Source organism: Brassica napus, chromosome C2 (genome assembly GCF_020379485.1).
Source record: "Brassica napus cultivar Da-Ae chromosome C2, Da-Ae, whole genome shotgun sequence".
Taxonomy (NCBI): domain Eukaryota; kingdom Viridiplantae; phylum Streptophyta; class Magnoliopsida; order Brassicales; family Brassicaceae; genus Brassica; species Brassica napus.
The window spans coordinates 7,760,992-7,775,762 of NC_063445.1; the positions used below are offsets into that span (position 1 = coordinate 7,760,992).

The 14,771-nt window shown below is 36.9% G+C and overlaps 4 protein-coding genes across 5 annotated transcripts; 3 read left to right on the forward strand and 1 right to left on the reverse strand.

Moving 5' to 3' along the window:
• The first annotated feature begins 337 nt into the window (after nucleotides 1-337).
• LOC106439605 lies at nucleotides 338-2,919 on the forward strand. The gene is made up of 8 exons (XM_048747093.1): nucleotides 338-711; nucleotides 830-892; nucleotides 983-1,591; nucleotides 1,694-1,825; nucleotides 1,980-2,063; nucleotides 2,197-2,256; nucleotides 2,352-2,438; nucleotides 2,540-2,919. The coding sequence occupies exons 1-8, from the start codon at nucleotides 352-354 to the stop codon at nucleotides 2,762-2,764; spliced, it is 1,620 nt and encodes a 539-aa protein (XP_048603050.1). The 5' UTR covers nucleotides 338-351; the 3' UTR covers nucleotides 2,765-2,919.
• A 2,712-nt stretch (nucleotides 2,920-5,631) lies between these two features.
• Nucleotides 5,632-6,156, forward strand: LOC111203019 (uncharacterized protein At1g43920, Chloroplastic-like). The gene is made up of 2 exons (XM_022696396.2): nucleotides 5,632-5,748; nucleotides 5,869-6,156. Exons 1-2 carry the CDS (start codon nucleotides 5,632-5,634, stop codon nucleotides 6,154-6,156), a joined length of 405 nt encoding a protein of 134 aa, XP_022552117.1.
• A 1,099-nt stretch (nucleotides 6,157-7,255) lies between these two features.
• On the reverse strand, nucleotides 7,256-9,212 carry LOC125582146. Its single transcript, XM_048748676.1, has 3 exons — nucleotides 9,137-9,212; nucleotides 7,773-9,067; nucleotides 7,256-7,696 (listed from the first exon to the last, which is right to left on the reverse strand). Exons 1-3 carry the CDS (start codon nucleotides 9,210-9,212, stop codon nucleotides 7,256-7,258), a joined length of 1,812 nt encoding a protein of 603 aa, XP_048604633.1.
• Nucleotides 9,213-9,835: 623 nt separating this feature from the next.
• On the forward strand, nucleotides 9,836-13,178 carry LOC106439607 (calmodulin-binding protein 60 B). Of its 2 annotated transcripts, none has more exons than XM_048747095.1 (9): nucleotides 9,836-10,048; nucleotides 10,253-10,378; nucleotides 10,478-10,553; nucleotides 10,709-10,767; nucleotides 10,972-11,462; nucleotides 11,540-11,700; nucleotides 11,782-11,985; nucleotides 12,082-12,265; nucleotides 12,348-13,178. In XM_048747095.1, exons 2-9 carry the CDS (start codon nucleotides 10,284-10,286, stop codon nucleotides 12,950-12,952), a joined length of 1,875 nt encoding a protein of 624 aa, XP_048603052.1. In that variant the 5' UTR covers nucleotides 9,836-10,048; nucleotides 10,253-10,283; the 3' UTR covers nucleotides 12,953-13,178. The 2 variants fall into 2 exon arrangements, with proteins under 2 accessions (XP_048603052.1, XP_048603051.1); XM_048747094.1 differs by having other exon boundaries at nucleotides 9,867-10,048; nucleotides 10,242-10,378.
• The last annotated feature ends 1,593 nt before the right edge of the window (nucleotides 13,179-14,771 follow it).

Sequence of the window (14,771 nt, forward strand, 5' to 3'; positions counted from 1 at the left end):
TTTTTGCACCAATAAAACAAATAACACTTTTCAAAAATTAATAACTAAGCAATAAAATAAACTTCCGCGTAAATTTTGTTAAAAACATATCTAAGTTAATACTAAAATAATTTCACATAAAATTTAAAAACGAGACTAAGATGGTAAAGTAATAAAATAGATACCCCCATTAAAGTCCTCACAGATAGTTAAGCAATGAAATAAATCTAGCTATAAGTTAGTATATATATGTATATATCTAACCTCTTTGGAAAACCCAAAAGTTAAGAAGGTGTGTGAATATAAATACTACGTTCTATCATATTTACAAAACAACAATATATCTTATTAATTGTCTCTGTTCTCCTATTCATGCAGGGAGAAGGAAGAAAGATGGTGTCTCGTCGGAGGTTTGCTCAGGTGTCCCCGAGTGACGACGAAGAGGACTTTGTAGCGGAGACGAGGTCTCAGGGACAGAACTCAAGGAGACCTGAGGAAACAATGGAGGGAAGGAGGAGGAAGCGTAGGAATGTAATCCTGTACGAAGAGTCTGATGAGGAAGAGAAGGAGACAGAGAGAAAGAGAAAGAAAGATGACGACGAAACGCCACCGAAGGAAGTGAAGCCCGATGTCGTGCAACCGGTTGGTGAGCCGGTTAAAATTACGGGTAGAGGAAATGGGAGAAGAACCCATTACAGGCAGTTCGAGTGCAACGGTAAAAGATACGAGCTGGTGAGTTGTGTTGACTACATTAATTGATGCATTATTATGGGTTTCGAGTGGACCATTTTTTTTAATTTGCACCTGAATGCTTTGTTTCTAGTCTCTCTGACATTTCTTTCTTGCACAGGAGGAATCGGTGATGATGAATCCAGAAGGCAATATTCTAAATCCTTATATTGCCATTATCAAGGTACTGGTGTTAGTGTACGTGCTGCTGATTTTTTTTTTTTTTTTTGTGTATCTATGCTTAATTAAGTTAGACTTGTTTTTTTGTGTCTAGGATATTACCCAAAAACAAGATGGAAGAATGATGATTCTGGGACAGTGGTTTTATCGTCAAGAAGAAGCAAAGAAAAAGGGTAGTGGAAACTGGGAAACAAATGATACACGAGAACTGTTCTACAGTTTCCATCGTGATGAGGTCCCCGCAGAGTCTGTGATGCATAGATGCCCGGTGAATTTTGTTCCAGCTCATAAGCAACTTCGGAGAAAAAAAGGTTTTATCGTGCGGAAGGTGTATGATACTGATGATATGAAGGTGCGGGAGTTGACTGATAAGGTCTATGAAGATGCAAGACAACATGAAATCGACCTCTTTGTGGAAAAGTCTGTGTTGCGATTGGGTGATCTTCCTGACCTTGAAACTGAGGAAGAAGATGCAGAGAAGGCTAAAGGATCTGCCCAGAAAGTAAACATAACTCCTGTTGATGTTAGAAAGGAGGAAGCTACCTTTCCTAGCTCATCAGAGTATCATTCTATCTTACAAAAGTTTGATTCACTAACAGATGATGCTCATCGTAACAAGTGTTTGGCGAAGCTTCTGGAAGCAGTCCGGAACATATGCTCTAACGCTGGTGTTGAAGCAAATGTGGGTTCAGATGTATTAAAGGTCTTAAATTAAAATTTTCTATTCTTTTTTATCATATTCCAAGTAGTCTCAATTTTCACGCACTCACCTTTCATAACCCTTTTTGTTTAAAATTCTTGACAGGATGAGAGTTTTCTCTGGCCAGATGCTGCTGTTTATCCCGTGTGTGCCCTTGAGATGGCTTTAAATGTTTCTCTTGCATCAGATTATTCTAAATACAATCAGAGGATAAGGACATTGGTATTCAATCTCAAGGTTAGAATCTGCATTCATGCCATTTTATGATTGTTTCTGCTCCATATTCCTAACAGTTGATCTATGAAATTATTGTGACAATTCTTATATGAAATGCTAAAATTTGTATGCCTTATGATCACTGAACTGTAATTCCATTTTTTTTTGTCTGTAGAACACTGCACTGCTGGCTAGACGACTGCTCAATGGCCAGCTAGAGCCTGAAAAGATTTTGAACATGTCACCCACTGAGTTAAAGGTTAGGGAATTGTTATATTATCATAGTTGTATCAGATTAATATGAATCTTGCTTTGTGCTATAATGGGCAAATAGTATTTGATTATTTCTTACAAGGTAAACAAATAAGATTTTTTTTTTTGGTGGGATTCAGGAGGGTCTAACTAATGAGGAAACAGAAAAGAATGAGCCTGATGATGCGGAACGAATGCAGGTTTTTTTCATTTATGACAGTCAAATTTTATCCAGTCTCTTGTATTTGAGTTGGAGAATGTCGTTGACCATGTCATGTGTTGGCTTTGGAAGCAGATGACTGATGTAAGATGCTTGAGATGCAGTCAAATTAAAGTTTGTCTGAGGGATATCTTTCAAACTGGGCATGGAGATCGCTATCAGGTTCTTTGGCTTTTTTACATATTAAGTCATATATTCTCGGCATGATCTTATGCATACTCATGGATCATAATAATCACATTCTGATTTTTTAATGCATTTAGTTGGAGTGTATTGCCTGTGGAAATTCCTGGTACGCCTCAAGGGATGAGGTATCAATTCTTGATGTAGACACTGAACAACCTGCCCGAGGTAGATGCAGTGAAGCCATTGAGAAGAATTTAACCAGTCCTCGTGAAGCTGAGAAGAAAGCGGCAGAATATTCCTTGAAGACAACCAATGAATCAAATGCTGACAACAATCCTAAAGCCACCAAGAAACCTGAGTGAAGAAAGTATATTTACGGTTTAATACCTTCAACCTTATTTTTAGGGTGTTGGCTATGAAATCGGACTTGGTTATTCGTGTAAAGCTTATTTCTGAAATAATTGTAAGACTTTGATTATGGGGATATATCAGTTGTCAATGGATTTTTGTTTCATTATGGGTCCAGCAGAATTTGGAATAACTCTATTATTTCTATTTCTTGTTATTATTTCTAAGTTAGATAAATACTTTCTTATGATTGTGTTTAATGTAGGAGTTAAGTTGCATTAGGTTTGAAACTTTTATTTGTTTGGTACGACTAAATGAATCAAGAAATCACTATTCTTAGATATTGTTAGGATAAATATTTTTTTTTTGCCTTAGTTATCTTTTAGCTTATTATTTTAGTGACTGTTGAGACTTTGATTTAAATCTAAAGCCTTTAAAACCAAATTATTCCTTCAAATTCTCAAAACCAAAATAACTGAATTTACTCTTCCAATGGTTTGTTTTTCTTAAAGCCACTATTTTCTTATTTTTAAAAAAATTCTAAAGCCACATCAGTTTAACCGTCAAAATTAATTTAAAAGCCATAACAATAAAAGCCTTCAAAGTGTGAAAACTCTGGCTATCATCTAAAATAACTTTGAAAGTCTGATTGGTATTAAAAACTACAAAAGGTGTGAAAATTACTTTATATAAAACATGTTTATGCTAAATTCTAATATATATAGATATATGATAATATATTGAAAATATACTTTGAACTAATATTATAAATGCTACAAATGTAAGTTTTGATTTATTTTATTAAAATATACTTAGCAATAATTGACTATTATTTTAATATTTTATTACAAACAAAATATCATTTTTAAATTTTAATATTAGTTATTAAATATATGTTTATCTTATAAATACTTTTATTTATATTAAAACTATTGGTAAAAATATAATAAATAAATATATAAATAAATAAATTTATTTCTTAATTTATGTAGAAATGTCATAATGAAAATTTTTATTAAGCAAAATAAGTAATTAATAATAATATATTAACATTTTTTTCTTACAACAAAATCCAATTTAATTTAGATTTTATTATACTTTTTATTGAATTTTCTTTAATTGTGTTAAATATTTTATTTTATTTTAGTTGTTTAATTTTTTTGTTAAAGGAAGAAGGAAATATGCAAAAAATATTAAAAATACAAAAAAGGAACTAAAATGTGACAATCAAGCATTTGAAGACTGGAATGACATTTTTTGGAATAAAATCATTTGGAATGGATCATTCCATGGGATTCCATGAATTAGTTACCATTTATTATGAATGTTTTCCAAAATCAATTCCACTTATTCCATTTTTGGAATGGAACAAAAAAATAAATCCTTTGTAAAAATCATTCCTTTTATTCATGATTCTAAACCTCCGTGAATGAATGGAATGTGTGGAATCTTTATTCCATTTATAATTTCAGTTTTTATTCCATTTTTAACATCATTCCAATTTTTCCTATTCCATAAAAAATCATTCCTTTTATTCTTAACATTCCTATTATGAATAACCAGTTGCACCCTGTGGCTTTAGAACAAATCGTTATTTGAAAGATAAAAATGTGACAATCAAGCATTTGAAAACTGTAGAAGTTTTAGAGGAAAAATGAACTAAAAGCTTGTTTGGTTTTTAAATTAACTTTGGGACTGTATGGTTACATAAACTTAATCTAGGAATGTGTGGAATAAATGAAATTGGAATAAGAATAAGAAAATGGAATGAAATAGCAATAATTTCAGGAATTAAAAGAATGATGAATGTATTTTTTACTTATATTCAAATTATTTCATTCTATTCACTTCTCTATTTTTTATCATCAATGATTTTTTAAGTGATTCTTTTTTTTTTCATTCATTCCACAGGCTACGGGAATGTGTGAAATCAAAAAAAATTGTTTCTTCCACTTAACATGTAAATTTTTTTTGAAACGTTAATTAATGACTTTTTTTTTTTTTGAAACACGTGAATTAATGACTGATTCCACGTGATTCCATTAAAAAGGCATTGCAGTTACAGCAAAAGTGTCGACAGCCTTCACGCCAATAGGAGCAGTAACTTTTTTTTTTTTGAGAATTCGGCTAAAAAAACACTGAACTTTGCGGAAATTGCCAAAAAAAACCTGGACATATGGGCTAGCCAATAAAACCGTGAACTTTTGTTGACTTTTTTAATTTATTAAGAAACTTACGATTGACTGACCAGATTAACACACCATTAACCGAGTTAACAAATAAATAAGCGGATGTTAATTTTGGGTGTTAAAGTATACGACGTCGTTTCATCTCTTTGTCTGATTAAAGACAAACGACGTCGTTTATCAACGCTTTTTTCGTAAAAATATGGGTTTCCAACGGCTCGAACTCGTGTACTCGGGTTTAATGGTAGGAGTTTTTGCCACTGAGCTAGTGGACTTTACAATAGATTTACGAACACAGTTTGTTTTATTCTCTTCGAATCCGAGTTAAAAGACAAATGAATGAAACGACGCATTTTATATTGCTTTTCTATTAAAAAGATGGGCTTCCATCGGCTCGAACTCGTACACTCGGGTTTAATGGTAGGGGTTTTTGCCACTGAGCTAGTGGACGTTGCAATAGATTTACGAACACGGTTTCTTTTATTCTCTTTGAATCCGAGTTAAATGAATCAAAAAGAAACGACGGCGTTTTCTCCTCCGATTGGTATAAACCCTAAATTCCCAAAATCATAAATCCAGTTCGCGATTCAAGCTCGATTATCTTCGATCTCGTCCTTAAGAATCTCGATTCTCACCTTTCCTTCTTCTGGTATCGCATGATGAGTTTGGGTTGTGAGGATTCATCTGTGAATACGATGGGAATTCATGGTATCCCGGAGCAATGCGGGTGTGGTCAAAGAACTGGGATATACACATCAAAAACGAAGGTCAATCCAGGACGAACTTTCTTTAGATGCCCGACGTTTCAAAATGTATGTGTTTAATTTGATTGCAATTGATTGTGTTTATGAAATTGTTGAATATAAAGCTTCAATGGCTAGGTAGTGAGAAATTTTTTGAACATAAAGATTGTGTTCATGATTTGTGTCTAGGATCACTTGTATAAATGGGTAGATGAAGCTGTCTACGAAGAGGTTCAAGATGCATTGCCAAAAGTTGAGTGCTTTGCATCAGATGTTATGAAAATTAAAATGGAGATCGAAAGCATGAAAACCGTGGAGGAAGAGTTGAAAGAAGATGCCAGGAAGGCGAGCAATGAACTTAAGAAGCTGAATGTGATCATGAAAGTGGGTTTTCTGGTTGTTTGTTTAGGCGTTGTGATATGTCTTGTGTTGATCATGTTTGACAAAGCAGATGGGTTGTCTTTGAATAGCTACTAGGAGACTCTGTTTATGTAATGGTAATGGTTTCAGTAAGGTTTTAAGACTATGTTTCAGTAAGGTTTATGTTTTACTTCTTGATTGTTTATAGAAGGACAAATGAACACACCAATGAACAGACCATCAAGATAAACAACATGATGAAAACACAAAGATAATAACCAACACTATCTTCATTGAGAGTTTCAAATTAAAATAGCAGGAAGAGAAGAAAAAAAAGGTAGTTCTTGTTCCAAAAGCATTCAGACAGAGACACCATCATAAACGACACACAACAAAAGCATATTTAATATTGATCTAAAAGAATCAACCTTCCCCACGCTGTTGTCTGTGATGGTTGAGCTTGTGAGGATTGGGGAACTTCCCATCGTGATGGTTGAGCTTGTGAGGATTGACCTTGTGAAGATTGAGGAACTTCCCATGGTGATGCTTGAGCTTGTGAGGATTGAGTTTGTGAGGATTGAGCTTGTGATGATTGAGCTTGTGACTCGCCAAAATGTAATCCCTGTAACATATAAATGAATTGTCAGACACATTACCGATAGCTAAAAAACTAAGACCCTAACCAAGACCCTAACCTGATATTTCCTTGGTCTGCCTCTTGGTTTCTTAGGTGGGCTCTGAACAAAAGCCTTCCGACATGTATTCTTGTAGTGCCCTTCTTCTTTGCAATTAGAGTATGTCATTACCCTGTTCGCACGGCTCAGCTTGGTAGTAGACACTGTCTCATTGGTTCCCTTCTTTCGATCATGGTTTTTAGGCCTACCAGGCTTGCCATTTCAATTAGGTGGTGGAATCACACCTAATCTATTGGTCTGAGGCCACTCTATCATCCCATTTATAGGTCTGATCCCAAAACTGTAGGTTTCACGCCACTTAGAGGTTGTGTAGCAAGGAGCAACAAATTCAGAAAGTTTTCTTCTCACACCAAGGATGACCTTAGCAGCATGGATGCAAGGAATACCATTCATTTGCCAGCTTCGACATGCACAAGTCTCATTCTCCAAATTCACCACAGGTCTTTATCCTCAACCTCAGTCTCTGGCCCAATTGCCCAACGTAGACTACACTCTTTAGACTTCTTCTCAACCCTGTCTAACTATTTATGTGTCTTCTGGGTGAACCTAGTCTTCATGTCCTTAGCCATCTTAGACCTATTGTAGTTCCTAGTCATACATTGGCGCCTTATCTCCTCTAACATGTCTAGCAGAGGCTTCTTCCTAGGCTCCCTGATGGTCTTGTTGAAGGACTCACACAAGTTGTTCAGATTATCATTGCAGTAGGAGCCTATCTTGAAGAAAGCTCTAGACCAAGTCTCTGGCTTTGTCTTTATCAGAGATGCATGTGCGCCAGGATCATAGTTCTTAAGCTCGTCCATGTTGTAGTTGAACATACCAGGAGTGTAGCTCCTTGCAATGAACCAGAAGAACCTCTGTAACCTTAGATCTTTTCCACCTTTCCTCCAGTTTTCGTATATATGGCGACAATACTGTCTATGCTCAGCTTCTGGAAGGAGGGTATGAACTACCTTCACTAATCCCTACAAGATCAGAAAAAAAAGAAATCAGAAACAAGAATCAAACATTCATTAAGTATCATGAAAGCAAGGTGTTTACCTTTTGTTTGTCAGACATTATAACAAAGTTGTTCCCATCTTCCAATCCCAAATCCAAGGCCAAACGCTTCACAAACCAATCCCAGTTTGTATCATTCTCTATCTCCACTACAGCCCAAGCAATAGGGACAATCCTATTGTCTCCATCTCTTCCAACCGCAGCCAACAACTGTCCCTTGATGTCCCATTTTAAAAAGGCTCCATCAAAGCCAATAACAGGCCTACAAGTCTTCTTCCATGCTTCCTTTTGTGCTTGGAAACACATGTAGAGCCTGTAGAACCTCTGCTTGCTTCCAACCGTGGCTCCTGGTATGGTCTCAATGTCCATGGTTGATCCAGGATTGCTCCTCAATATCTCTGCTTGGTAATCCCATATTTTATCAAAATGCTCTTCATGGGTTTTCCTCCTTTCTTTCATCACCTTCATCTTGGCCTTAATGCATGAGTTTTCTAAAATTTCCATCTTATACTCCCTCAAGATCTTAGCATGTATCTCCTTTGCTGTGAGCTTAGGATTCAGCCTTAACCTCTCAGCAAATAGACTTGCAATTGCTGGCCTCTTAAGTATCTTGGAATACCCTGTCCTCTCACACTTATGGTCATTGACGTATGTCTTTACCATTAACTTCTGTTTCCTCCTATCATACGAACAGTAGACCATCCAGGGACATGGAGCCTCATTATCTCTCATCTCAGCAGCACATTTTGCCCCCATCTTCAAGCTACCGGATTTGTAGTACTTGATGTTGTATCTGGTTTTCAGGGTATACCTGAGACAAGCATGTTTGAAGTCCTCAGCATCTGAAAATGTCTTGCCTAGCTGAAGGAGCTCCTCTGGATCAGTGTCTTCTCTGTAAGCTTGCGCAGGTATCATCTCCTCTTCATTCTCATCATCTGATGACACAAGATCAGGGATTTTATCATCATCCCATGCATCATCATCCCCTTCGTCTTCATCAACCTCACAGTCATCATTTTTTGCTTTATCACCAAAATAAAGACTCAAATCTGTACAACCAACTTCCTCAATGCCAGCAATACCGTTCTCATCTTCTCTACCATCATCACCTATATCCCCAAATTCCTTTTCTTTATTTACCACAATCTGGAGAAATTCTTCTCTGTCATCACCGTCATCACCTAGACTCTTCTCCGAGTTTACCTTCTGCTTCTTCGATTGTCTAGGAGACACATGCGACCCACCATATGAAGTTCCCCGCCTCGTGGTCTTCTCCGGAGATGACGCAGGCGACCCATACGAAGTTCCCCGCCTTGTCTTCGATGCCTTCGACGCCTCTGTAGATGCCAACATCGATATCCCTTCAACGCTTTAACGGATCCTCGATCTCTCCGGCGATGACAAACTCACAGAAGCATCGCGTTCTCCACCCTTCTTCGACTCTTGAACCGCTTCGTCACTCCCGTAATCGAAATTCCTCATCGCTCCGAAAATCATTACCTCCCTTCCATTCCTTGTGAACTTCGTCTTTACCATCTCCTCACATCACAAGAAAAATCCCCAAATCGATTTGAGAAATTAGGGTTACGTCCAAACACGGGTTTCGTTTTGTTTGATTTCAATCAAACACATCTTTTGATCAATAAAAATAAACATGTGTGGTAATCTTCCGAAAAGTCCACTAGCTCAGTGGCAAAACCCCCTAAGGACCACGAGTGCACGGGTTCGAGTCCAGCTAACAACAATTTTAATTAAGCAAAACGACGTTGTCTTGAGATTTTGTCTTTAACAAAACAATTGGATGAAACGACGTAGTTTCACTAAACGGCAGTAATTAACGGTGAGTTAACGCTGTCTTAACTGTTGGTTAACGGTGTGTTAATCTGGTAAGTCAACTGTAAGTTTGTGAATAAACTAAAAAAGTCGACAAAAGATCTGGGTTTTATTGGTCAGGCTCGAGTACAGGTTTCTTTTGGCAATTTCCGTAAAGTTCAGTGTTTTTTTGGGCGATTTCTCTTTTTTTTTTGGACAAAGAAAAATGTAACCTTAAATAGGACAAAGTGGTGAATAGTGGAGTAACGACCATTATTAATGCCAGTGGGGAGAAACGACAATCATTGCGTGCTAGTAGACCTTAACGCACCAGATTAAATCCCACTAGAGACCGATTATAATCTCCAAAAAATAATCCGAAAATCACCGAGAGAAGACTAAGAAGAGGAGACTGTCTCAAAAGTCTCAAACAACAATACATTTCCTTTAGCTACTAATCATTCGACGCCGGCGGTTTTCTAACTCGGCGTGATATAGTCTCACAGGTACTTTCTTGTCACTTGTCTCTTTTATCCTTAGTTTTGGTTCTTCAGTTTGATCACCAAAAGAGTGAGTTAGAGTCTACATGGAAGTCTTCTCTGTTCTCAGACGTGAAATTAGTTACTTGGTTCCGTTTGTTAAGTGGAAATGAGTTATCCTCGAGGTTATTTTTGTCTGGTTTTGATTTTTTTTTTATAGTGATTTTGCAGATCTAGGAGTTGAGAGTAATGTCTAAGTAGAATGGATAGAGGTAATAACATGAACAGAGCCAAGAGGAGTTTTGATGGTAATGGTGATGGTGATCAACCTGACCGAAAACGTCCTGCTCTTGCTAGGTTATTTTCACCTCCCTTTACCGTAATTTGAACTAGTTTGATTATATACTGAAAAGTTTTTCTAACTTTGTGTATTTTATTTATATACGCTTGTGTCAGTGTGATTGTAGAGGCTCTGAAAGTAAACAGTTTGCAGAAGCTTTGCTCCTCTTTAGAACCTATTCTCCGCCGAGTTGTAAGATTCTCCCTCTCTCCTCTTCTCTGCTTTTACTTGCCTGCACTATGCTTAACTCTCTATTACCACTTACTTTTTTATTTTATAAGCTTTTGCTTAGAAACTAGCTATCCTTTGTTAAAGGCTTTAATATGAGATTGTTAAATGTTGAGCAGGTCAGCGAGGAAGTTGAACGTGCTTTGGCAAAACTAGGCCCCGCTAGGCTTACTGGAAGGTAAAATCAAAATTTCTCTTTGTATCATAATGGCTCTATATACTGTGACATGCGTAATGCCTGCCCTCTGGGGCTTAGGCGATTTAGTAAAATATTTAATAAATATTTTTTCTGGCGCAAATGTTTCATTCTGCTTTGCCCAGAACCGGCCCTGATGCTAGCTCTTTCAATGTTAGATGACATTTGACTATTACTTTTTTGCAGTTCTGGCTCTTCTCCAAAGCGTATCGAAGGTCCAGATGGTAGAAACCTACGGCTCCAGTTCAGGTCCAGGCTATCTCTCCCCTTATTCACAGGAGGAAGAGTAGAAGGAGAGCAAGGCACTGCGATCCACGTCGTCCTCTTCGATGCAAACACTGGCCGCGCCGTGCTACACGGTCCAGAAGCTTCAGCAAAGCTTGAAGTTGTTGCGCTTGATGGTGACTTCAACGCTGAAGACGATGAAGACTGGACTCAGGAAGAGTTCGAAAGCCATGTGGTGAAAGAGCGTCAGGGAAAGAGACCGTTGCTAACTGGAGACTTGTGCGTTACTCTCAAGGAAGGGGTTGGGACTTTGGGGGAGATTGCTTTCACGGATAACTCGAGTTGGATCCGGAGTAGGAAGTTCAGACTCGGTTTACGTGTTGCTTCTGTTGGCGTGCGGATACGCGAGGCGAAGACTGAGGCTTTTACTGTTAAAGATCACAGGGGAGAATGTATGTGTGCACAGTGTACAATGTGGTTGTTAGTTACTTCTTTTTTTAGTTTGACGCATGTTCTGTTTTATGTGCAGTGTACAAGAAGCATTATCCACCTGCTTTGAACGATGAAGTGTGGAGACTGGAGAAGATTGGTAAGGATGGAGCGTTCCATAAGAAGCTTAATGCTGCAGGGATAGTCACCGTAGAGGACTTTTTGAGAATAATGGTCAGAGATTCTGGAGGATTACGTTCTGTAAGTGCTTGTTTGATGTCAAATTTTTGCTTGTCATGAGGAGGCCATGGCTAATTTGATCTCTTTCTCTTGTTTGTTTAGATTCTGGGAAGTGGAATGTCAAACAAGATGTGGGATACACTGGCGGAGCACGCCAAGACGTGTGTCTTGAGCAGTAAGCTTTATATCTACTATGCGGAGGATTCAAGGAATGTTGGAGTTGTGTTCAATAATATCTATGAGCTAAGTGGTCTCATTTCTGGGGATCAGTACTTCTCTGCTGATTCACTTTCTGAAAGCCATAAGGTTTTGCTGCACACTATCTTCTATATTAGGTTTAATGTTACTAAGATGTGTTTGAACTGCATTGTTTTAAAAGTCTTTCACTTATATTTTCTGAAGGTATATGTTGATGGGCTGGTGAAGAAAGCATATGACAACTGGAACTTGGTCATAGAGTATGATGGAAAGTCTCTCATAGACATGAAGCAGCCTCAGAATCCTCCTGAAAATTACTCAACTGCTGCCTTTGACCATCCTATGCAGATGGCAGGGGCTAATCAATCTTTAGATTTTACTATTGGAGGTTTGTGAGTTGCTATCACTCCCTTGAAAAAATTTGTAGTAAGTACAAGTTACATTTTGTTAAATTCTCTCAAATGCTGCAGGGTATGATCAAACTATGGTGACAAGTTATCCTCCGCATCCCCAGCTTCTAGACTCCAACACAAGAGCACACTTTGAGGTTGCTTCGGATCAGCTCATGGGAAGTGTACATCCACAGGCTCAAAGCTCCACATACAATCAAAACATGAACGGTCTGCTTGCTATTGGTCCTCCACAGTCATCCACGAGCCATTACCAAAACATCAACCAGGCAAATCTCAATCCATTTGAAGACTGGTCAAACCACGGCGAGAGAGGAGGAGGAGGAGCAGAAGATTTCTTCTCAGAGGAAGAGATCAGACTCAGAAGCCATGAAATGCTGGAGAACGAAGACATGCAAAAGTTCCTCCGCTTATTCAGCATGGGGGGAGGAGGAGCAGGCAATGGCTCTCCAGCACATTTTCCAGAAGATGGATATGCTTCTTTCCCGTCGTTTCTAAACACGCCTATGCAAGGTTATGATGATGAAGACCGTGGTCAATCAGGCAGATCTGTCGTTGGGTGGCTTAAGATAAAAGCAGCAATGAGATGGGGTTTCTTCATCAGGAGGAAAGCCGCTGAGAGGCGAGCACAGATCGTAGAGCTGGATGATGATGATGAAGAATAGTACTGTGCCCTCATGATGGCAACATAAAATTGTTCACCAATGAAACCGTGTTTCAATGAAGCGTACAGTTAGATTCAGTGGATGTCTGTTTTATCAAGTAGGAGACTTGTATTATGCTTGATTGACTTATATAGACGTTAGCATTTTTAAGAACTGATTTTGCAGTCTTGGGATACCTAAGAGTTTTATGGCTTTTGCAACAATAAAAATTAAAATTCGAAGTTTATGCTGACATACATAAAAACCAATAATAAAACCTCTGTTCTAGGGGAATAGCTCTAGTGTTCGATGGTGTCTTACTGTCCTTGAAATTTTGTTAATTGAAGTTTCTTTTTAGCCTTACCGTAAGAGAGTGGTCGCTCTGGTGTCGTTTGATTGCTTTGACACTCTGTCTGGTCTGGTGGTGTTGTATGCTTGATCGATTTCAGTGATAGGAGTGTGAATCAGCTGGAGAGAGTCTTGTGGAAAGTGAGATTTTCCTCTGGCTCTCATGTTTTGTTTATTTTTATTTGTTGACAGCATCTGGCTCTAATTGAAAATCATATATTTAACTTTTAAAAAATATATAATATTATAAAATAATTAAATTACTTAACAAAGTGAATTATTCAAATAATTTTAGAAAATTTAGAAGATTCTTTTAAAATATATATAAAATGAAGGAAAAGACAACTCTTTATGGACATATGCAGGCTCTACGATGAAAATATACATTTTTGTTTCTTAGGCATTTTGAAAATTTCTTAAAAATCTATGCAATTTTTAGATCGAAAAACATATTATTATGAAAAACACATCATTAAATATTTTGACAACCTTTTAAAATAGACAAATTTTAAGATTAAAAATAAAATTTTAGACAGTTTTTATGAATTTCTATTATTAATAGTTATATTTCAAAAGATAGAGTTGTGTTGGTACTGCAGTGTTAATCATATTTTTCATTAAACTTATTTGTTAAAATTGGTTGATATAGTAAATATAAATAAAAATAAATCCATAAAAGCTTATGTAATCTTGAAGGTGAAAAGATATAATCTTAGATATTTTAAGGGTTTTCTGCGAAAAAACCCTCAATGTGGTTTTTTTTTGCAAATTAATCCGCGAACTCAAAAACCCACGGGTCAACCTTCCAAGTGCCAGTCAACCCGCAATATAACCCTCGGCCGTATTTATGTGTATTTGATTGTGTATAATTTTAACATTTTTTCAATACTAGATCGTTTTGGCGCTAATTTTTTAATGAAAAAAAATTGTTGAAATCGTGGTTTGAAATTTGAACCTTAAATACCATGTGCATGCTATATAACCATCTCGGCCAACAAATATATTTGTTTACTTAACAAACGCAATTATATAGATTTCTAAAACGAAATGACCTTGTTTTTCTCGGACATGAGAGCTTGCGTAAATGCACAATGAAGGTGGGGTTCAACAAATTTTTTTCATTAAAAAATTAGCACCAAAACGACCTAGTATTGAAAAAATGTTAAAATTATACACAGTCAAATACACATAAATATGGCCGAGGGTTATATTGCGGTTTGACTGGCACTTGGAGGGTTGACCCGTGAGTTTTTGAGTTCGCGGATTAATTTACAAAAAAAAAACGACATTGAGGGTTTTTTTGCAGAAAACCCATATAATAACTCTATTATTAATAATATAGGGAAAACGAGAGATCTTATTTTCCATACATATTCTGCTATAATGATTGAAATCTGAAACTGCTTCAATCTTTTTTGTCTATAATGATAAGAGACAGTTCTTGAAGATATACATACATTGCTTTCTTCTTTATTTTGATTACCACTTGATA